This window comes from Branchiostoma floridae, chromosome 16, assembly GCF_000003815.2.
Source record: "Branchiostoma floridae strain S238N-H82 chromosome 16, Bfl_VNyyK, whole genome shotgun sequence".
NCBI classification, from domain to species: domain Eukaryota; kingdom Metazoa; phylum Chordata; class Leptocardii; order Amphioxiformes; family Branchiostomatidae; genus Branchiostoma; species Branchiostoma floridae.
In genome coordinates, this window is record NC_049994.1 from 17,477,831 (window position 1) to 17,502,432 (window position 24,602).

Genomic DNA, 24,602 nt, shown 5'->3' on the forward strand with positions numbered 1-24,602 from the left:
GATTTCTATGCAGGTCAAGCCCTGCAAGTTTCCGAGTCCAGCAAACCCACCAGATGGGAGATTTTCCAATCGATTATTATTGAGCCACAAATTCTGCAGATTGCCAAGTCCCACAAATATGTCAGCGGGAATACTGGTCAACATGTTATTGCCAAGATTCAAAACCGTTAGGTTACCAAGCCCTGTAAATATGCCAACAGGGGGACTTTTCAATTGATTGTTGTCAAGATGAAGGTGCTGTAGTTTACCAAGCCACGAAAATGTGCCCACTGGGAAACTGGACAAATGGTTTCCGCTAAGGTTCAACCGCTCCAGATTATCAAGCCCGGCAAACACGTCAGCTGAGAGATTCTTTAGCTGGTTACCTTCGAGACTTAAGGTACTTAAGCTGGTCAATCTAGAGAATGTTGCGTTGTTGACTGTGGAGATGTTATTGAAACTAAGACTTAATTTTCTCAAGTTGCTGTACCTTGATAAATCAGCGTGCCCTAAGGTTTTTATGCTGTTAAAACCCAAGTCAAGTTCAGTGATGTTTGTAGGCAGGTACTGAGGAACACTCTTGAGGCTTCTGCTGCTGCAGTCACAGTATGATGGACAGCTGCTGCTGCAGGCTGAGGTCGGTCCAGCTTCCTTCAGGATGATCAGCAACAGGATCAGTATATTCTTCAACTTGTTAGACATGGTACCTGTACAAAAGACATTACCTACTAGTAGGTTTACGACTGAAATACATATACGTGTACTTGTTGCAACTTCCTGTGCTAATACTGTGGCCGTTGACATATGCCTGTTTAATCAGTAATTACAACCCTTTGTTCTCTATATGAACTTGGGCATGACAATAATCTTGGCCTGGGTTTACCCAGCCATGAAGCATACACTTGTTTCTTGATACTGGGAGCCGGTATACTTTACCTTGGCCTTTATTGTACTAACATGCCAATTAAAAGGCCCTATAGTCTGCTAGTGCAGAGTCACGTCTCTTATATTCATCCTAGCCTGCTTTACACGTGCATCCTGCATGGCCAAAAACAAGGTATAATCATGGTAATGCCATGCGACGCCTCCTCAAACAACCTTTTATTGTGCTCGGTGGGCGTAGTCTTTAACTGTCAAATTTGTAACAGGCAATTACACAACAAGTATCCTTTCTGAACTCTTTCAAATTTGTGCAGTGTTTTCAATGTAACTTGATAAAACATGATCTTATCAAGAATTTTTCTCAGTTTAATCTCCATTTATGTTGTCAAATCTTTGTTTCCGTTTCGCACGCACCAGGCCTTAAAACAGCGTAACAGGCACTGCCAAATGTTTGTGTATAGAAGGTACTTAGCACACTAATAGGGGTCCCGAACCTACACCACTTACGTACTCGATGGCGCAATGAGCTATACAACACTGAAAAATCACTATTTTAATAGCATGTCCTGACGTCACGAGTCAAATCTAAAACTACCGCTGCAGTGCCGCCGTGGATCAAAGAGCCTCAGTACTAGTGATTCCCAATATCAAACTTGACCTTTGTTTGGCCGACACCTACTTTCCTACCAAACATCGGTGGGATCAATTTGCAGTTTGTCGAGTTTTGCTGACCAAAAACAAACGATAACACTATAGTTGTCACACACGGTAACAAAAACATGACCTTTTGTGCACTGAAAGGTAAGGTACAGCCTTGTTGGTCGGTCTTCAAGCTCGTTTACTTGTGAACGAAAGTTAAGAACGCTGATGCAGCTAGACTCTATAGGGTTCGAAATATTACAACTTACCCAGTGACGATTTCAATAACGGCACACTTCAGGCCCCAGAAGTCCAACGGCAGTCCGTTCTAGATCTCAGGCTAGGAAGTCACTTCTGCGGTTGACAACAACTTGGACTCAGTTGTACTCAGAGTACTCAGCAAGTTGTGGCTGCGTTTCCTGGTGTGGCAAACTTAATATTGAATGGCCAAAATTGTAACGGGGAATTCCCGGTATGCAAATCTGCTATTGTTGCATCTGTGGACTTACCCTTTACCTATGAGTCAAACCGGTGAAGTAGGATTTTGGACACATCGCGGCCGGCCAGGTTATCATGCCAGGGAGGTTATTATGTCAAAGGCCGTGTCTGTGCCCGCTAGAGGACTTAAGGACTTCAGATGTTCCGGTACTTTTTTTCTACATCCATAAAAGACAGGATAATTCTCTCAAAACCATAGCACAAATCTCTAGGTTGACACCTTTCTATTCTATTCTATTCTATTCTATTCTATTCTATTCTATTCTATTCTATTCTATTCTATTCTATTCTATTCTGTTCTATTCTGTTCTGTTCTATTCTATTCTATTCTTTACTTTGTTAAGGTACTGGTACTAATTAGGGCAACCCAGAATTGCTGACGGAATCTAAATTATTACAAGGCGAAACCGGAAATGACTGTCTAAAGTATATTTATTGCGAATATGAAGGGTTGGGTAAATATCACAGTACCGGTACAACAAACCACATGTTATCTCGGATGAAATAGTTTTTCCCTTACTTGTACCAACGAGGCGCTAACGTATCCCAGTCCCTCCCACCAGCAAAACAAGTAATATCTGATGTCAAACAATATAGTGCGTCAACGTACGTGTACAGGGGTCACTCAAGTTCGTTCTAAGTAACTTAGTAGTAAAATAAAACTTCGTCGGCCGTTTCAAATAGGTTCTGAGGCTCCTCTTTATCGACTAGCTCAGCACATGTTTCTGTTTGTTTCCCACAAACAGGACGGGCTAGACTGTCGTGCTCTTGTCGAAAGACAAAAACCAAACAAGCAATGATGACGCCGATGAAGACTCCGCCGGACAGTGTGCCAACAGTAGCGGTGATGTCGCATTCCATGCCTTTCCCGCAAGGTGGCGTCAGCTGCTCGGGATGAACGTTGTCAAGCGGCCCTCCGTGCATCATGTCCGGGCGTGATGTCCTGTCGTGATAAACATGATGGATTGAGTAAATATTCCTTGCTATCGATATACATTTGTGGGTCTGCTTACTTTGCGTTCGTACAGACCCTTGTGGTACCTAGTCCTCCTCCTCCTCCTCCATCAGGAATGTCATTCAAGAGGCTTCAAGTACCTAGTAGCACATATTGAAGACAGCGTGCACGTTTTCTTCCTGCATGTTTCAGTAGTAGGGTATGTTTTTACAAGAAGAGGCCGCGCCTTTCAGTTTAAAGAGTATCCCTGTCTATTCGTGCAGCAAGACGCGCCGTCACTCCAAACAGCCTCATCCCGTATTTTACATCCCAACCAAAAGATTGCTGCAGCCCCAACCAAAGCAAGATAGCCAACCCGAGATTGAACCAGGCTAGGGTTTCCAGTTGTCGTCAACTAATTGGAGCCAGGATCACCCCTGGTCCTGGCTGTCCGAGCAACACTTTACAAACTATATTTGTAAAGCGGTACCGGTGTGACACACCCCTCCCTACACATACAACGTACCAACAAAACATCGGTCAAAACAAACGAAGCATAGGTCAAAACAGATAAATGCACACTGAAACATCGGCCAAAAATTTTCTAAAAGTTTCCAAGTTTCCAAAAGACATCATGAATTGTTTCGCAACTTACTCTGCACATGTACAAACTGTTGGGCAGGGTCCGTTTTTGGAGGCCATCTGTTTGAAGAGTACAGCCAGACTGAATAACGCTACGCAGATGAACAGGGAACGGAATGCTGTACTCTGTACCACACAGGTTTCCATGACTGATGATACACGTGGCATCCTTTTCCTGCAGTAAAAAGTTACGTTATACACCTATAAGTATGTCCCAGGATATAATCTCCAAGCAGATCATTGGTGGTATTCATAGTCCCCTTTGACCAAAGAAGTCCAGTGGTGTAAAATGGATACATTAAAACATAAAAGTAAACCATCACATCACATTATATGCAACATGTTCGTCTTAGTTGTACACCATATACACCCCAGTTTGGGTCATTAACCCTTATATAACTTTCTATTGAGTTTAAGATGACTTTCACAAGCGCTGGCTTGTCGTCATTAATTTACCTAACATCAGATAACCGCCAAAGTGAAATTATCGACGTTTTCTAGAAGGATACAAACCTTACACAATATTGATCTCTTTTAGCTCGCTTTACAAATGCTGTTAACGTTCTGTCTTACTGACCACCAAAGTGAAATCATCGACAATTAACGTTTTCTAGAAGGATACAAACCTTACACAACATTGATATCTTTTAGCTCTCCTGTTCGAGAAAACGTACAACTTTTGCGGCAGTCTTGGAAATTGTGGCTAAGTGTCTAGACTTTGCAAACTTTTTTTGATTACAAATGTTGTTAACGTTCTGTCTTACCTACCACCCAAGAGAACTTACCGACCGTTAAAGTCTTCTAGAAGAATCTATTTTCTTCTTTAGAGCTCTCCTGGCCGAGGACCGGAAAAACACAACTTAAGGCAGTCGAAGAAGTTATGACTACGTGTCTTGACGTGGCAAATTTAAACTTGTTAACTGCAGACATGTACGAAATCTGTTACGTTCTGCTTTTTACTTACTTTTTGTACTCAAAGCGTCCGCGAGGTCGTTTTATTTAGTGACGTCATGAGACTCGGGTTTCAAGTTTGGAAGACATGACCGTCACAATGAGTAATCGTGACAGTTTGGTCATGGATAATCTATCAGCTGCATGTTCCCTCCATGGAGAACATCACACATTCACAGTATCATGTTACATAACCTTCTAATCATTTGCAGGTCAACAGAAGCTACGAGCATGGCTGAAAAAAACATTAGGTCCTGCTACCATAACGTACGGATTCATCCTGACAGTCTTGTCAATGGATAACTATTGGTAAACAATAGTTGATGGGAAGCTTTTAGGTCTTAAAATGACCTAGTTTCAGTCGGTAAATAACGCAGGTGGCAGGGACGTAAGGAAGTTCTAATTATGTTGGAAGGTTGGGAGAATCAGAACGAGTGAATCGCACTTTGTAAATGGAGGACTACTTTTGACAGTCCTCACAACAACTCATTCAAGTTCACAGCCAGAATGCAATTGTCTTTTCATTACAGGTAACGCTAGTTCACCTTTATTCACGGGGTAACCATTATCCGTTGTATTCAACTCCAGGGTATTTCGAGATATCTAGTCGATGGACGGTGGTCTCAAACTGCATTATATTGAAAAAACAAATGCAATTTGAAACTACCGTCCATCAATGTGATATCCCTAAGTATCCTGTTTTTAGGTACAACGGATATAGGTTACCCCGCGAATAAAGGTGAACTAGCGTTACATATATTGTAATAGTAGCCTTGCAGTATTGATCCAATCTTGCCTATGTTTTGAAATATTACTATGCAGTTCAAGGGGCTGTTGGTTTAACTATAGAGATTATGACCTAAAAAGCATTGCACATGCTGACAAAGGGAGTACATAGTCTCTGAACTAACATGAACACCTTGAACAATAATGTATTTTCAATGAGAAGTTGAGCTATAAAACTGAATATCTTTCATTGAATAATGTTAAATCCAGATTTCTCTCTAAGTTTGAGACAAAAGACGATCACGATCTCATTTCCTCAGCTGACTGCAGTTCGCACATGTACCGCCAGAGGATGTCACTATTCTTCAAATTTGGCGCGCTCCCCTGACCTCTGACCCCCAGCTGACCTAACTAAGCTTCACGTTTTGGTTCGCGTGAGCGCCAACTGATCAGAGATTCTCTAACCTACTTTACAGACAAAACCGACATTATGGTGGTACAATCCTGTATACATCTCTGAGTAAGTCTTCATCTTTTTCCTCCGTTTGGTTATTTCTAGGCTTAGTTTGTAGAGAAAACTGCGAAGGTTTGGGGTCTGTTTTTGGCGGGACGGGGAGTAGAAAATGGCCCCGGTTGTTTTGCTTTGTTGCTGCACATATATATCGCTCACGGCTGTAACAAAAACTGGGGAGAAATCTGCTGAAAGCTGAAATGATTTCGCCAAACGTTGTCTTATGTTTAAAGGATTTTTATTCTACCTTGACTCTTTCAACCTCCTTGTTCCAGGTGTACGAATTATTGATTATTTAATTTAATTAAACAATGGTTTTCGGTAGGCACATAATATTCATTTTATACTTATGTAGGTCAAGTAAACAAGCGGACATGTTATGTGATGGGAGTCGGTTTTCTCTGATATCTATAATTGTATTATTTTGTACGATATGAAGCTGCAAAGTCCTGCGGGTCTTTGCAAGAAATTGTAGAATAAGGGACTGTCCATTATGTATTTTGAAGGGATGCAAATCGTTTGCCATGACCAAAAATTCCCTTGAAACTAAATGAAAAATTCATGTTATCCTTAATATGCTTAAAGTTACTCCCTCGTTTACTCCTATGCCCCTTCCATAATGGTTGTTAGTGATCAGTCCCTTGGATAAGGTAGATATGAATATAAACACCAAATATTTGAATATAAACATGAAATGTTTTTATTCACATGCAACATTGTGCTTCTGCATGTTGATGAGGCTCCAGTTCTTAGTGCGAGGTCTTTTAAGGTCATCATATTTGGCTGTTACTAATACAAGATGTTGGTTGATGTAAGTTCCGAAGTACCGTTTAACCAAGGAAATCAGTCTCAGATCCTACGCAATAGGCTTGTGTCTAGTGCAATTTAACACTATAGTATATATATCAGTTCAAACATGCTTTTGTCATCATCAAACATTGACTATTATTTGAACAAGTAGTTAGGGTACAGATTCAGGTCCAGACCTGAACCGAAACCAGTGTACTGTGTATGTATACCGGTACCTAAAATTTGTGTAGGTACATGTAGCTCTACTTACATATCAGAAATTCACTTCAAAGTTACACATGCGCAGAAATCATGATTGAGCAGCTTGCCCATACTTGTAGCAAATCCTCTCATGCCTCTCAGATTTCCTGTTTTTTCCGTGACGCAGGCGTATGTTCATGGAACGTGTTTCGGGCAGTGGTCGTCTTAGCCGCACGGCCGCAAGCACGTTTCCCAACCTGCCGTAGACTAGAGGCTTTAGCTTGTTATTTGATCTATTTTGTGCAAAGCCTTGTTTAATGGTACATAATGCTTTTATACAAATGTATGTACCTTGATGTCAAACCTACACCCACGTAAGAAGCTGTTGTATTGTGGGAAAAAGATAAGTAGTTTCCTCCTTTGTGGGGGCCGAATACGCAGTAACGTTAGTTCTTTTAAAACCTTACAAGGTGTGCACAATAACGTGATAACAGTGCTTAGGCCCAGGAAAAACTGTTTTCTGTTTCAGTCCTGGAAAAAATTAGGGGAGGTATGGCCAAAACTCTAGTGATATATTACAGAATGCATGAAGACACTTGTATTTCCAATGTCAGAATTTAATTTTGTGCATAATGGTAACAAATCTGTGGATACATTCACCCTTCGTTAGGTAGGACAATAATTTATTTTTTTTATTTAATATAGGAAACAGGCTGAATAAAAATTCTAACTGGAAACTATGTGACTCCATTTCTCAACCTAAAGAAGGCTAGGGTCGACAGTTGTTTTTTTTAGGTAGGTCGGGAAACAGGAAACATTTTTTCCTAGGCCTTGAATTCTGCCGAGCCATTATTTTTCTGAGGATTACTTGCGGTAATCAGGATTTATTAAAGTTGAAAATTGGGGGACTCATTCGGTAAAAGCCCTCAACATTTACAGCATTTCAATTCCCTACTAGTATATGTATAGTATACTGGAGTATATTTCATAAGTGTTTGCTTCTCTTGGTAGAATATATACATGCATCCAACTTCCAAGAAGGTTCTTTTTTGAACCTCCTTGGTGCATCAACTGTCAAAAATCTGGTGCACAGCTCTTATTTCGGTGTACAAAAGTAATATTCACCCAATTCGAGCCCTGGTTAAGTTACTAGTAGTCACGTTGGCATTGTGACTTCTCTACATTGGCTCAATCAGGATGACCTTCATATAAGATTGATCAATTATCCTGAGTCGTGACTGACAGTCACTGAGTAAGTTAGAACTGAATAACATGACAGCCAAATAATTTGAATAGATAACCATTCTGAAAATGTCATGCACTTTGCTGACTGTAAAAAAAAACAACATCAAAATGACAGCCTTGATTATGTAAAGGGTAATTTGTTTCGATGTTCCTGGCTAGTTTTAGTTTTTCAAGTACATGTACTAGAATAAGCCATAAACAATAGTGGTTTGACTCTATAGATCTGTCATTCTGAAAAAGACATAGAAGAACTTTATTGCACAACGATCGCAATACACGGTACAATGTATGGCAAAAAAAACAAAAACAAACTTAACATCCTAATTACTAAAACAAGTATTAAACATAGTACTACATATGCAGATTGTGAATATAGAATGAGATTTGACATTCTAATTTCTAGAACAACTAGAGCTAGCCTAAATCATTGATATTGTACTACAATCGAGTGGGGCTAATCTAATGACAAAGCAGTCTTTTATATATTTATCTATTTTAGCACTGTGGGAGTTGTTACATCTGAATATATAATCAAATCTGTCTGTAGCATTGAGTCTCTTAAAATCTGTTGTACTTGATTTGAGGAATGTGAAATACTGAGTGTCAGTGACTCAGTCCTGTCATTTTCCACATGCCACGATTGAATTTGAATCCAATATAATGAATGTTAAAATCTGTATGATTCTCCTACATCTAAATTGTCTTAGAAGAGATACTGTTGCTTTTCAGTTTTTGTGCTCTTCATGAGATTTCTTATAAAGGTATTGTATGAAATGCTGTAATGTTGGTTGAATGTCAAAGTAGTGTTGTTTTTTTCAGGCAGGGCTCTATTATTGTAGTGCACTTGGGTTGTGTGCCAGATTTGAAGTGTTTTTCATATGTATTGAGTATTGGAAAAGAGCCCTCACTCCCATTGGCCTTAAACCATTGGCAGATCAGCTTTCTCTATTGAGGACGGATCGTTAAGCTTCTAATCCAGCATCACACTCTACATGTAGTTCTAGCCAGGATTTTTTTTTTACTAACTTTACTAGTGTAATGGTGAGGTAGCAGAGCTACCAATCTAGGCATAGTGTTGAACTTGAATATGGGTCAAGGCAGTGAAGAGATGTTGAAAATGCAACTTAAAGGTAAAAACTTGCATTTGAAATCAGTTGTTGACAGCTGTAGGTACCACCCTACAACAGGGCTCGAAATTCATATTTGGGATTAGGTGCACTGGTGCACCCAGCTTATAAAATTGGGTGCACCAAAAAAATTTTGGGTGCACCACTTAAATTCAAGTGATAACCTAATAATAAAACTTAGTTACAGTCTATCAAATCCTTAAACAAGTACCATGACAAACATATTATCTTTCTAACACTTAGATGTCAAGAATATGATGTATACTAAGTGCACTTTGATATCTTTACATGCATGTGTCAAAAAATATTTGGGTGCACCCTGTGCACCCACAGAAAATAATTGGGTGCACAGTTCCAATTTTGGGTGCACCTGGGTGCACATGCACCCAATATTTCGAGCTCTGCTACAAGATTGATAAACAGATGAAAAATAAAGATGCGACTCACCGGCTGATAGTTAGAAATCATGATTGAGAGTAGATGTATTGCAACCAAAATGTCGTAATGAGCTTTCATTCTGCTCACTGACACGTAGATTAGAAAAAAGTGTTGTACTGAATACAGTCAAACCTGTCTATAGTGGCCACTCAAGGGACCGGACAAATGTGGCCACTATAGACAGGTGGCCTCTGTATAGAGGTGGCAACTTGTAGATAAAATACCCAAGGGACCGACAAAAAGTAGCCACTATGGACAGGTGGCCCCTCTGTAGAGGTGGCCCCTAATACAGGTTTGACTATATAACTTTCAGTTGTAATGAAGTCCTCAAAGAGGGAGGAGATGCTGTCACAGCCAAACTGACAGAACTGATGCAAACGTTCTGGAAGGAGGGATCGGTGCCGCAGGACTTTAAGGACGCCAACATCATTCATCTCTACAAGCACAAGGGAGACAGAGCAGCATGCGACAACCATAGGGGAATCTCGCTGCTGAGTGCTGCTGGGAAAGTCATGGCCCGCATTGTCCTCAATCGCATCACACAGCACCTGCTGGATGACGTGGTGTCAGAAAGCCAGTGCGGCTTCAGAAGTAACAGAGGAACCATTGACATGGTATTTACACTTCGCCAAATCCAGGAAAAGTGTCGTGAACAAAATCAAAACCTGTACATCATGTTTGTGGACTTAACCAAGGCGTTTGACACAGTCAGCCGAGAGGGCCTGTGGTCAATCTTGTCTAAACTGGGATGTCCCCCAAAGTTCGTCAGCATCATCAGGTCATTCCACGATGGGATGATGGCCCGTGTTGTGGGAAACGGCACAGTATCTGACTCATTCCCAATCACGAATGGAGTAAAACAGGGCTGTGTTATGGCACCCACTCTTTTCAGCCTCATGTTTGCCACCATGCTGTTCAAGGCACTCTCTGCGACAGATGCCGGGATAACCATCCGCTACAGATGCGACGGTCGGGTCTTTGATCTACGGCGTCTGAAAGCAAAAACCAAGGTGCTGGAGGCCTTGGTGAGAGACTTTCTCTTTGCAGATGATTGCGCCCTCGCTGCTCTTAGCGAACCGGATCTGCAAGAGCTCGCTAACTGCCTATCAACAGCCAGCAAAGCCTTCGGGCTAACAATTAGCCTGAAGAAGACAGAAGTGATGCTTCAACCTGCGCCAGGAGTGTCACTAGCAGCTCCTCACATCATGATCGAAGGGACAGAGCTAAACAATGTAGAGAGCTTTACCTACCTGGGAAGTACACTGACCTCATGACTTTTACGAGATTGTCACTGAAGTGTCAAACAGGATTGCGAAAGCCGGCTCCTCCTTTGGTAGGCTCTGGAGCGGCTGTGGGGTGAACGTGGCATCAGACTTCAGACAAAGCTGGCAGTCTACAAAGCAGTTGTTATCACAGCACTACTCTACAGCTGTGAAACATGGACACTGTACAAAAAGCAGCTGAAAGCTCTGGACAGATTTCACCTCCGCTGCCTGCGCAGAATTATGGGTATCTCCTGGACAGACAAGGTTCCCAACACAGAAGTGCTCCGTCGAGCAAACATGATGGGCATTGAAGCGCTCATCATGAAAGCTCAGCTGAGATGGGCTGGCCACGTGGTGCGTATGGACGAAGCACGACTCCCGAAGACAGTGTTCTACTGTGAGCTTGCTTCCGGCACAAGAAAGGTCGGACGTCCCTACAAGCGCTTCAAGGACTCACTGAAGTCGTCTCTCTCTGCATGCAACATTCCACACCGGGAATGGGAGGCCACTGCAATGGACAGATGCGCATGGCGTCATGCTGTCCATCAGGGAGTAAGAAACTTCGAAAACAACAGACTAAATGAGCTAGAAAAGAAACGACAAGAAAGGAAGGAGAAAGAGAAGGAGGGAAGACCCACCCCCAGCACCGCTGTCGTGTGCCCGACATGCGGACGCATATGCGCCTCGGCCTTCGGCCTCCGGTCGCACCAGAGACGCCATTGAAGTCTTCATCGAAGTGACGATGGACATCCAACAACATCCTGTAATGAAGACTTGCACTCAGAATAAGCTAGTACATTGCAACCTCAATCAATAAATAGATGTTAGAATGTCCATTCTCTCCATTGTCCACCATTGAATGGAGCTTGTTATCTCATGTAAACCAGAAGGGGCCTCTTCGTTAGCTTTGAGTCTGAAAAACAATCGGATTTAGATAATGGGGTCTAAGAGGTGGCAGGTCGTTCAGTATAATTACATATGTACGGAATGTAACCACCTGGCACCCTGCTGGATAAGCTGGTGTGTTACACTGAAGAGTAATTATCACATCCTGTGTGGGAAATACCCACCTGTGGTGGGAAGACAAGTAAAGGCTGGTTAGGTAGACCCAAGGAGGTTATATTCAGTACTATATACAGTACTAACACATATTTCTAACCCTGTTCCAGGTTAGTAAGTGAGTTTTAAATACCCGTATGACTGCCCTGTGAGTGTGACTCTACATGTATTTACAGTACTAATACATATCTATACCCCTGTGTTCCAGGTTAGTAAGTGAGTTTTCAGACCCCGTATGGCTGCATGTGACTCTATGTACAGTACTAATACATATCTATACCCCTGTGTTCCAGGTTAGTAAGTGAGTTTTAAGTCCCCGTATGGCTGCCCTGTGACTCTATAGACTTGTACATGATGACATTCATGTACTAACACATATTTCTAACCCTATGTTCCAGGTTAGTAAGTAAGTTTTAAGAACCCGTATGGCTGCCCTGTAACTCTATGTACAGTACATTATGACATGCATGTACTAACACATATTTCTAACACTGTTCCAGGTTAGTAAGTAAGTTTTAAGACCCCGTATGGCTGACCTGTGACTCTATGGACAGTACATTATGACATGCATGTACTAACACATATTTCTAACACTGTTCCAGGTTAGTAAGTGAGTTTTAAGACCCCGTATGGCTGCCCTGTAACTCTATGGACTTGTACATGATGAACTGTGAGCTCTTGGCGACATGCAGTGCTTTGGGGTACTTGGAGGGGGACACTTACCACAAGGAGCCAGACTGCCATGGTAGGTACCGTCTTTATATAAGGAAAGGGCTTACTGATACAATACAATACAGTATATGGCTCATTTCGAAATGGCAACTATTTTATTTTCTTACTCTCACCTCTCAAATAGAAGTACCCCCTAGAATAAAAGTACCCCCTGGAGAAGTCTTCGAAATCTGATAAAATGTAAATAATGTTATTATTAATAATCTAAAGATTTGTGTGTGTGTGTGTGTGTGTGTGTGTGCTTGTATGTATGTTCGTGTACGTGCATGCCTGTGTTTGTACATGTATGTGTGAGTTTGTGTGTGCATATATTTGTGTTTGTGCATGTGTGTGTGGCTGTGTATGTCTGTGTGTATGTGTTTGTCTGTGTTTGCATGATCATGGAAGTGGTATTTTTGTGTTGTTTAGAACACCACTTACAGAAACTGTGAAGGACTTGATCATTTGTGTACATGATGCGTACATGTACTCATTTATTCATTAATCAATGGTAAAAAACCCGACCTGTTACCTATGGCATAAGGATATGTTCTTCTGTGTGTGTTGAGTGTGATGGTGTGAGTTAAATGTTTGTGTTATTTACAACCCCACCTACAGAGACTGTGAAGGACCTGATTCGCTATCTGCGGCGCGAAGATGAGACGCGCGACATCCGACAGCAGCTCGGAGCCAGCCAGATCGTACAGACGGACCTCATCCCGATTATCAGGCAGTACCACGATGACAAGCCGCTCTTCGAAACCATCATCAGGTGGCATATTTTCTTCCTCTGGCAGTATTCTTTGAACTTTCGTTTCATCATACATTGGTAAAAAAAATAGACAGCACAAGGTGATGAGCTTTACACTATCAGCTGTTGAGAAGCGTCATTTTTTTTCACCATATTGTGAATAATAAGATTAATCTAGAGGTTATGACAGATTCGTAATGATTTTTCTTTCCTGTAATATGTACCATTCGTATCTGAGGCTCCACTGTAAGATATTACAAACTACTAATCTGGTCTACCTTGGCTGTACAATATTGAAATGAATACAATAGAAATTTGTGGACTGTTTTTTCCAGGTTGCTGGTTAACCTGACCCAGCCGGCCATCGTGTGCTTCGGGAAGGTTCCTAAGGATAAGATGTTCCGCCACTACTTCTTAGACGTGGTCTCCTACTTACAGGGGTACAAGGTGGTAAGTACATGTAGGGTTCGTTCCTTAGACATGATCTTCTACTTACACTATGCTGCAAGGTGGTACATGTACAGTAAGTAGGGCTCCTTCCTTAGACATGGTCTCCTACTTACAGGGGTACAAGGTGGTAAGTACATGTAGGACCCATTCCTTAGACGTGGTCTCGTACTTATAGGGCTAAAATGTAGAGCTAGTTCCTTAGGTGCAGTAGCCTGGGTACCATCCGGATAGTAGTTCGCTCCTACGTTCGCTTCTGCTATCCGTCTGGAGATGTGCGCATTTAAACCGTTTGGCGGTAACGTCAGTTAATGAGCGAATGTTGGAATAGGTTCTAGAGTGCTTGTTCGATGACAAAGGGTTGCAATCTTTAGGACTGGTGTGGTCCACTGTTCATTGTACTTGTCAAAAGAGAGTTAGGGGAATAATATTATTCCCCTTATACAATGAACCTGTAAATACTGTACTTAGTGTCTGTCTTCTCTGTCATGACCAGTGGAAGATTATATTAGCTCTTCCATGAGCTCAACTGGTTTGAGATATGTTTTGTTTGTTACAAAGTGGCAATCTTATGCGAGACATTTTGCTTAACATCCATTTGTTCCATTTTCCAGGCATTTGCAGATGAGGAAGTGTGGACTGTCCTCAGCAGAAAACTCTATGAGCTCCTTCAACTGGTAGGTACTGTTCTTGAAGATATATTTATCATTTATGAACAGGCTATATAATACCAATAATTATACAAGGTCTTCTGAGGTCAGATTGTCAGTTAAGAAATTCTTTTTTTTTTTAAATGTGTATAAATTCTTGTGTGTGTAGTTTGTGTTCTTATGAATTCTTATAAATTCAATATCTGAAACTATGAAGTTGTTTTCTGAAAAATTCATAATAAAGTTTCCATTAACAAGTAAAAAAGGACAGTATATTAAATGTTAAGTATCCATTTTGTAACGTCCCTCAGGATTGGGAGAACCGGCAGGAGGAGGACTCCATGCTGATAGAACGGATCCTCCTATTGGTCAGAAACATCCTGCATGTTCCAGCAGACCCTGAGGAGGAAAAGGTATGACAAGAAGAAAAAACAAAAGGTTTTTCTCAGAGTTACAGTCAAAACTAGGGGTGGGTACTGGTACAGAAAATTCAAGTCCAAGTCCAATTCAGGTCCAGAGGATCAGGTCCAGGTCAGAACCTGATCCTGGACCTGATTCAGTATGTGTAAACTTGTGAATGGACGATACTGAAAACAATGGTCCATTTTGCTACAAAGAAATCTGTTTTTTTGTAGGATTCGACTCCCACTGGCATTTTAAAATCCTACAATGCTAACTGCACCTGTACGATTGACTGTAAAACTTGGTAGAAATTACTTAAGACCCTACTCTGCTTCGCCCTTGTTTTTTTCTTCGACCGGTAAGCCCCAAAACGTGTGAATACCTTATCATATAATCTGTTTATTGTCCAATAGATCCAACATCCGGTCCACCGTTTTTTCCGGACTGGTCCAGTAAGAAACAACAGTTTTGTACCAGTACACCGTACCGATACCAAGCCCTAGTCAAAACTATTCAAGAACACAGTAGACTGGTCTATGCGGACAGGTGGTCACTATAGACAGGATTATTAGTGCTTGTGTCAATGGAAAAATTAAGGAACCAGCAAACAGGGGTCACAGTGGCCAGGTGGTCCTTATGTAGAGAGGGTCACTTGTACTGGTTTTATTATATCTGCTTATTAACAGATTTGAATATACTTTTTTTCAACAATTGGTAATTCTGCTTCAGATGTTGCACTGAGAAGTCTTGAATATTGGCAAAGTTTCTTTTCTGTGAATTATGAATGAGGTTGTTGCAACAAATAAATAGAATTAAGTTTGTGCTTTTTTATCGGCGGCTGATTGCGTGATGTTGTTTTTAACAGCGCACTGATGACGATGCTAGTGTGCATGACCAGGTGCTGTGGTAAGTCCTGCTGTTCTGCATTCATCCTTATTCTGGTCAGCTTTTCATTGATACACTGTATATCATCAGTTCACCGTTATTCGTGGGGTAACCTACATGTATATACGTGTATGTAGCCTGACTAAATTGTGCTTCTAGCAGCCCTTTCAATGGTCAGGCCAGTGGGAGGAACTCTAAAGGACAGCAAAAGTTTTTGACTTCATAATGTGCAGAAAAAGTTTTTTCAGCCATGAAACAAGTATTGTATAGTTGTCATGTGTTGTTCCCAGCGATTTAGCTACAGCTACTGTAACAAACTGTACAAACATATTGTGTCCACTATTTCTCAGGGCGATCCACCAGAGCGGGTTCGACGACCTCCTGAAGTTCATTGCCAGCTCAGACAGCGAGCAGCAGTGGTGCATGCACGTTCTGGAGATCGTGTCACTCATGTGCAGGGAACAGGTGAACCTTCAACTTTAACCCTTAACCTGCATGTCCTTGAGATTGTCTCTCATGTAATGGGAACATGTAAACTTTCAACTTTAACCTTTTACCTATATGTTTTGAGGATAGTCTTACTCATGTGCCTGGAACAGGTAACTTTTAACCTTCAAACTCTGACTTGAAGGCACATGTGTTGGGAACAGGTAGCCATGAAAATTTTAAACTTTAACTTGTAACCTTTAACCTCTAACTTTCACAACCCATGGATTGTTTCACTCATGTGTCATATCTAAAATCTTGACTGTAATATCCGTAGTGTGATTATTACACCACTGTTGTTACACACTGCCAGACAACAGAAAACCCAGACAGTGTAATGTATGAAGTCTTAAAATAACCATGTTGAATGGCTCCCTTGGAAATCATTTTCTCGAAAACTGAAGGGAATACCCTACAAGATCAATAAATAAATAGATAAATGAATAAACAATGTCTAAGACCTTTCCCCTGTGTTACAGACCTCGGAGCAGCTGGCTCGCGCAGGTCAGGGTCGCTCGGCAGGAGAGAAGGCGCAGGACGAACTTGAACTCCAGGCCGTGCGGCAGCGAGAGCTGGCCGACCGACAGGCACGAATTCGCGCCCTCGGAACCAGGTAGGTCGCTGCAAAGTTCTTCAACCATTAACCACCTGTTGTTTCATAGCTACATGTACCTCTAGGACCTGAGACTGACAGAAATTTCGAGACTGACAGAAATTTCACCCCATCCATCCAAAGATTCTGAACTTAATGACAAGAAATTGCTTATTAATAAGATGTATTTTCATAAGCTTCAAATGACAGATTTCACAAGAAAAATCAACAATATGGACTGCCAAACAATGAGTTGAACGGGAAAAATTTCAAAATGGAGATAGTTCTTCTTTGATGTAACACAGGTGCACAGGATTGACTGGCTATTATGCTATATACGCTGGGCAACTCGATTCGCTGCGACCTAAGCAAAACTTACAAACGTCACTGTTGAATATTTCTTTGTCCTCCCCTCTCCCCTTGAGTACTTTAAATTTAGGAGAAGTAGCTAAGGCCAATGCGGCTACCCATAGCAAATTAGGATGATGGATTGATTGACGCTCCTGTTTCGGTGGCACGTTTGTGGTCGAAGGGATGAATAGAGTTAAATTTTTGTATCTTTAGCCAAAAAAGCTTTGGGACTAAGATGACTGTCTGTTTGTTTGTTTGTTCAATCGATTGATTGATTTAATGATTAATTGGTTTCTCCCCCAGACACTCGCGTTTCGGCGGCACGTTTGTGGTCCAGGGGATGAAGTCCATCAGTGACAAGGACCTGATCTACCACCAGCCTCTGAAGGAGATCAGCCAGGTGTCCTTCGACAGGGAGAAGGTAAGAGTCTCAGAATAATAGTTTTTTTTTGCAAGTTCATGCCCGGAGGCTAATTGCTGTTCGTTCAGATTCTTCTGTCGTTTTTGACAGATGAGCAGGCATTTGCTGGTGGGTTCGGCAACCTGTTTTGCCTGACCTGTACATGACTTATTATGGTGAAGGAGGGGTATGCAATTCCTTCTCTACCCCTCTCATCACTCGCACTAAGTCTCATAGGCTCTTATGGCTTGTCTAAACAAGATGATTCTTTCGGTTTGGTTGAATGAACACTTGGAAATAAGATAGAATAGAATGAAAACTCCTCCATCTTATGACAGAACTTTAAACAAACTACACACAACTACAGTTTGGAGCTTGGGAAGCTTTTGAGACGCACTCTGTCTTTTTATCAACCAGGTAGATCTCATGTTGCAGTTTTCTTGTCACATGACGGCTGATAGATATTGTCACGTGACAAGACACAGTCATAAATAGGTCTCATCCATTTTATTCTTAGCATACTGAGTATGGTGTCGTGTTGGTATAATGGTGAGGGTGTCTGGCCCAGAACCCAGAGGACCTGGATTTGAATTTAGGCTAAATGCTTGCCCTTATACATGCCACTGACATTCCAGACTAAATGGGAAGGGAATTTCTTTTTGCCTGGTGACCATTGAATGAAAGAAAGGAACATTATCAGCAGCAATAAAACTAAGCTCCATAACAGAATTGAATATCAGGTACAATGATATAAACTTTGAGGATAGAGAAAGCCTTTATTAGCCTTAATATCAACCTCTTAGATCAAACATTATGACCTATCTAAAAGGATCTCATTGTGACGCATACCAGTACATGCCTGTAGGGTGGAATTTGCATGCAGTTCTTGGGAAAGTCAATAGAGGGCACTGGTTCACAGCAGTTTGCACAATTAGTACCAGTAACAATATCAATATCAATATCAATAAAGGAACCAGCCTGTGGGACGTGCTGACATTACCGTAAGTGTTCCGTGCATTGTGTGATCCTCCTAGACCGCACCAATTTTATTTGTTGCTTCTCAGATTCGCCTGTCCTTTTTTTCATTTTCAAAAAAGTCCTGATCGATGATGAGAAAACATAATACAGGTTTTGCTATCACAAACCTGTAAATATTACCATTCAGACTCAGAGCCACATACACATAATTTCAGTCTAAAACAGTGCCTTTTATTCAGAACATTAGTAACAAATCATATGAAATCCACGCAAGTCTCGACCTAGTTCTCGCAACTCTCGCGAGAACTAGGTCACTCCGTGATCATGATGGACTGACAGTCATCGAAAATTTGGAGGTATGTTTGCTTACCTGTCAAAACTAGTCACTGTTTGATGAAAAATTCTATTTAAATCAAATGAAGGGATTCATTATATCAAACCTGCAATTAAACTCCTTAGACTGTTTTTTTTGTGTGTTACCTAAGCCACATATGTTCACCCCATACCTTTTTGACCTGTTGGTCCAATTATTTTCTGAAAAATTCTGAGAAGCAAGAAGTAAATTTGGTGTCACAGTGCCATTGTGCAGGAAATTTTAGCCTTAAACATTTTAAAGACAAAATACCTCAATGAGTCAATGGCCATATCCTAATGATGACATGATTAAAGGTACAAAATACAGTGTACACCAGCAGGGCTCGAAATACTTTTTTCAGCATACATGTACCTGCACTGGTGCAGGTAACACTGAAAATTACCTGCACCAAGTCTGAATTTAGGAAGTATGGATCATACTAACACTTCAAAAACTATTGCTGTTTTTTTCTTTAATTCATACTTTATAAGTGGTAACGGTCAATCCACATACACCTACATCATATGACATTTATGTATAAAACCCAGTACATGGACCAGTGCAGGTTAGGTGCAGGTAGACACCAGAAATACCTGCACAGCTCCAATTTTACCTGCACTAACCTGCATATGCAGGTGGTATTTCAAGCCCTGACACCAGTGTACTGTTAGGAGAATCATTCTTTAATCCTTGGAGTTCTCTCGCAATCCTTTGAGCCAGAAACTTCTTTAGAAACAAATTCCATTTGTATATTGTACAGATTTGATAAAGCTATATACATCCAACTTGTTTTCCTGATGATTCAATTTAAATCAAAATTGCTTTTTATCTTACCTGTACAAGTATGTAAGAAATGTAAATATGTCAGGCTTAGTTGCCATCGTGTCTGCCTTTCTAAAAACTCTTTCTAATCAAATTAAATTTCATTAAATTAGTACTCTTTAAATACATTCTAGTTGCAATTTCATTTCAATTTTTACTAGTGACAAAGTTAGATTTTGGTTGAAGTTGGTGGTAGAGGGCCTTATGGCTCGAAGCTGAGTTCAATACTGATCGCTTTCACCTTGTACTAGTATTTCTAACAAATTCCTCTGCTAACACAATAGCAACAGTGCTGGACTACAACAAAGTTTGAAAATCATTAGTTAAAAGATTGATATAGTCAAACACAGATTCAGAAAATATGCTCACTGTGTGCTCATCAGTCACTACCAGCTGTCCTTGTGGTGCCATGGCAACAGCCCATGGCTCCTCCATGTCAGTAGCGATGTGTTTGAGGAATTTTCCTTTCTTATCAAACATCTCCACACGCCTGTTTCCCCAGTCCACCACAATGATGTTACCTGCCCTGTCTGTACAGATGCCTTGGGGTTGGTCCAGCTGACCTTCACCACTTCCCTCACCTCCAAACTTGAACAGAAACTGTCCATCCTCGTTGTACACATAGACACAGCGATTGCTAATGTCTGATACAAGAATGTTCCCTTCCCCATCCACAGTGATGTACCGTGGTTGCTTCATCCCCTTCAGCTGACCCATAGCTCCATTTGGCCTGAATACCAGCAGTTCACCATGCGGGTTGTCCGTGTCTGCTGTGGTTTGTGTAATGAAGAGGTGGTTCCTCCTGGTGTCCACAGCAACTCCTCTCAGCCACCCTGTCTTCTGTAGGTCAAACTTCCTCAGCACCCTGCCCAGTTTATTGTACCGCACTGCAAAGTCAGCAGAGTCTGCATACCCAACCACCCACAGGTTTCCCTCCCCATCCATGCCCACATCCTCTGGGGACATCTTCTGTTTATCTGACACGACTGTTGGGAACTGTCGGACAAACTTTCCCTGTAGGGTAAAGACTTGGATTCTCTGGTTATTACCGTCAGCTACAAAGATCTCCCCTTCATCTGACACTGTAACACCATTTGGATAATCGAACTGTCCTGTTTCTGATCCCAGTCCACCAAATATCACCCTCTGGAGCTGATGTCTTTGGTTTCCATGGTGATGACCTATGTCCTCTGCTGCACCATTACCAGGTGCAGGTGCTGGTGAGATTGGTGCAGGTTCTGCTGGGATTGGTGCAGATGGTATAGACTGGCCAGTCACTTGTCCCAATACTGGCACTGGGGTGTCTGTGGGCTGAAAGACAGCAGACTGGGTTTGTACAGGAGTTGGTGCCGCTTTTCCTCTGTACTTTTGGACCACTTTTGTCAAAGCAGTTGGCTGACTGAGAATCTCAACCCCTCCCTTTTCCATTTCTTGTTCTGCTCGATAACAGGCAGCAGACAGTTCATTGGCATCTGGTAACACTCTGTCCCTTTCGGCCTGTATTCTGTCCAGGTTTTTTGTGTGGTTTTCTTCTGCTTCAGACAAGAGGTGGTCTCTTTCTTCTGTGAGTTTCTGCGCCATTTGGTTGTAGAATTGAATGATGCTGTCATATGTCTGCAGTTTCTCCTCATTCAGTATTTTTTCTTCTTCCCTCAAACCTCTGAGGAAGCTTAAGTAACTTTCTAGAACGTTCCTTCCCTCATTGATCACGTGCTGGACTGTTGACCTCCTTTCCTGTGCAGCTTTTTTGATGGTTGTTGTGCGATGATCATCATGAGTCTGCTCTAAGCACTCATCACAAACTGGAACCTGACATTGTTTACAGTACACTTTAAGCTCCTCAAAGGGGTGAAATCTGCACCTGTTTCCAGACTGGGGTTGTTCCCTTGTTTCCCCCGACAGTGAAGTCTGCTGTTGGAACCTCTCACACAATTTGGCTATGATAGGGCTGTCTGGCAAACCGGCTACCCCCTGGGGTGGCAGCCTGACATGCTGACGACAGATCGCACACTTGAAATCCATTTTCTTCCCTGCAAATTCCTGTAGACAGTCCTGACAGAAGTTGTGTCCACATGATGGCAGCACCTTGGGCCTGGTGAACAGCTCCAGGCAGATACCGCAAGACAGTTTTGCCTTGAAATCTGTCCCCAAACTTGACGATGCAGCCGCCATTTTGTAGTTCTTTTCAAACCTGCGACGTCAGCTGTCTCAAAGTTCAATAGTGGCTTAATAGCTCCCCGCAACGCCTCCAGGCACAAGTGGAAGGATAAAGTCAAGTAACGTAAGCTTTTTGTTTAGGCCTAGGAAAAAAATGTTTCCTGTTTCAGTCAGTAGGCAGAGATTATCTTTTTGTTTTGGCTGGCCAAAACTCTCACTAGTGATACATATTACAATACAGTTGAACAATGTAAATTGAAATGCATGAAGACACTTGTTTTTGCAATGTCAAACTTCAATGTCAAATTCTAACTGGAAGCTATTTGATTCCACTGCCCACCCAAAGAAAGATCAGGGTTGGCAGGTTTTTCTTGGGTAGGTAGGGAAACAGGAAACACAACATTTTTTTTCCTATGCCTTACGCAGATCAGGTGTTACCTGGTGGCTGGGTAAGCCCCACTCTAAATTGACCTTTTGATTGCGACAAATCTATTTAGTCAGTTTCTAGGCCCAACACAGGCAGGTGGGGAGAGACAATAATACACGCACAGTACCTGCATTGATGAATATTGAAATTTTGCTTTCGTCATATTATTATTAAGTTTTCAGTTTTATTGTTTCCAGCATGAACACAAATCTGTATGAAAATGGAAAATGAAACAACAATTCAAGTTTAATTCTAGTTTAATCTGCATGGTAAAAATGAGATTAAGAATACATATCAGTCAAATACTGCATTTCGCTGCAGAATTCTGCATTTGACTGCAGAATTCTCTACAACTACAAACTATGAAATGATATGCAGGGCTATAGTTATTTCATGGTGTTACTGTTAGACAGCAGATTTACATGCAAGCTTACTCCATGTGACTGTGAAGAAACATTTAAGTCAAAATTCAATTGATTAGTTTCAAAGGCATCCATTCCTATCAGTGTTTTAAATTTAAGAGAAAAGCTCAGGTACAAAATTAATAATTATACATCAGTGTTTTAGGAGAAACGCTCAGGTATCCATTGTTTATATACAACTTTCAGTGAACACTGTGGTGTGAATGTAACTGATCTTCTGATTTTTAGATGTGGCCTGAATCTGCTCTCTAACACCATCCTTCTGGTGCCTAATGACAATGTGGAGTAGATACTAATTTTGAATTATTATGAAATTATCTTCAGTGCATTGTGTGATCCTCTTTAACAAAAAATTTGAGTGTTTGACATTCTAAAGACAAATACCACAATGGCATATGTATGATGACAGAATTGAAGGCAAGATTCAGAAGTTCTGAAATATGTTGACACTGTTCTCTAGGAAATCAGATACTACCAGCTCTGGCAGCTGCCCCTGTGTTGCCATGGCAACGGCCAGCGGCCGCGTCATGTCTGTAGCGACATGTTTGAGGAATCTGCCTGTCTTGTCAAACATCTCCACACGCCTGCTTCCCCAGTCTACTACAATGATGTTACCTGCCCTGTCTGTACAGATACCTTTAGGAGACAACAGCTCACCTTCACCACTTCCCTCACCTCCAAACTGGAACAGAAACTGTCCATCCTCATTGAATGTATAGATACAGTGATTGCTAACGTCTGGCACAAGAATGTTCCCTTCCCCGTCCACAGTGATGTAACAAGGATACTTCATCCCCTGCTGCTGACCCACAGTTCTCACAAGTGTGCCATCTGGCCTGAACACCAAAACATTACCATGTGGGTTGAACAATAGTTTGTCTCCTATAGTTTGTGTGATGAGGATGTGGTTCCTCCTGGTGTCCACGGCAACTCCTCTCATCCACTTTGTCTGCTGTAGGTCAAACTTCCTCAGCACCCTGCCCTGTTTGTTGTACTGCACAGCAAAGTGAGCAGACTTTGTCCCCCCCACCACCCACAGGTTCCCCTCCTCGTCCATGGCCACATCATGTGGGTCCATCTTCTGTCCACCTGACACAGCTGTTGGGAACTGTCGGACAAATGTTCCCTGCAGGGTGAAGACTTGGATTCTCTGGTCCCAGCAGTCGGCCACAAAGATGTCCCCTTCATCTGACACTGTAACACCAACTGGGCCATGGAATTGTCCTGTCCCTGATCCCCATCCACCAATTATCACTCTCTGCTCCCCTTGTCTTTGGTGACCATGGTGATGTTTGCCAGACTGGGGTTGTTCCCTTGTTTCCCCAGACAGTGAAGTCTGCTGTCGAAGTCTCTCACACATATTGGCTATGATATGACTGTCCGGCAAACCTGTGACCCCCTGGGGTGGCAGCCTGACCTGCTGACAACAGTTTGGGCACTGTAAAGGCACTCGCCTACTTGCAAGGTCCTGTAGACAGTCCTGACAGAAGGTGTGCTGACATGGCAGCACCTTGGGTCTGGTGAACAGCTCCAGGCAGATGCTGCAGGACAGTTCTTCCCTGAAATGTTTCCCCAAACTTGACGGTGCAGCCGCCATGATATTGCTCCTTGTAGATGAGGCAGTCCCACCTTATGTCAATATTCAGGCTGCAAAGTGTTTGTTTTGGTCTGTTCTTTAACTTAAGTTTAAGGTAGTTTATGACCGGCTTCTGTCTTAAGGACCTACAAGTATGCTTCTTCAAGTTGTTTATTTTCAATTGGAATACTGTAAATGCAGAAATGTTGGCATTTTTCACAGTGGCCACTTCACCGCAAAATTAAAACCAACGCCAACATTTTTCCATTGTAGTATGTAACTGCAGTCTATGGTGCTACGGCAA

General features: G+C 41.9%; 1 protein-coding gene and 1 long non-coding RNA gene across 4 annotated transcripts in view; one reads left to right on the top strand and one right to left on the bottom strand.

Moving 5' to 3' along the window:
- Positions 1 to 2,351: 2,351 nt before the first annotated feature.
- Positions 2,352 to 4,474, bottom strand: LOC118403696. Of its 3 annotated transcripts, none has more exons than XR_004829679.1 (3): positions 4,364 to 4,474; positions 3,588 to 3,749; positions 2,352 to 2,941 (listed from the first exon to the last, which is right to left on the bottom strand). It is a non-coding gene; the product is annotated as an uncharacterized LOC118403696 (long non-coding RNA). The 3 variants fall into 3 exon arrangements; XR_004829677.1 differs by having other exon boundaries at positions 4,360 to 4,474; XR_004829678.1 differs by having other exon boundaries at positions 4,343 to 4,474.
- Positions 4,475 to 5,619: 1,145 nt separating this feature from the next.
- The window catches only part of LOC118403034 (protein timeless homolog), a gene marked incomplete in the record, with an annotated part of 35,069 nt that continues 16,086 nt past the window's right edge, over positions 5,620 to 24,602 (top strand). The window contains 10 exon segments of the mRNA XM_035801471.1: positions 5,620 to 5,771; positions 12,489 to 12,631; positions 13,216 to 13,369; positions 13,684 to 13,798; positions 14,410 to 14,472; positions 14,757 to 14,858; positions 15,713 to 15,753; positions 16,083 to 16,197; positions 16,698 to 16,831; positions 17,465 to 17,582. Of these exon segments, the coding sequence (XP_035657364.1) occupies positions 12,535 to 12,631; positions 13,216 to 13,369; positions 13,684 to 13,798; positions 14,410 to 14,472; positions 14,757 to 14,858; positions 15,713 to 15,753; positions 16,083 to 16,197; positions 16,698 to 16,831; positions 17,465 to 17,582 (939 nt within the window).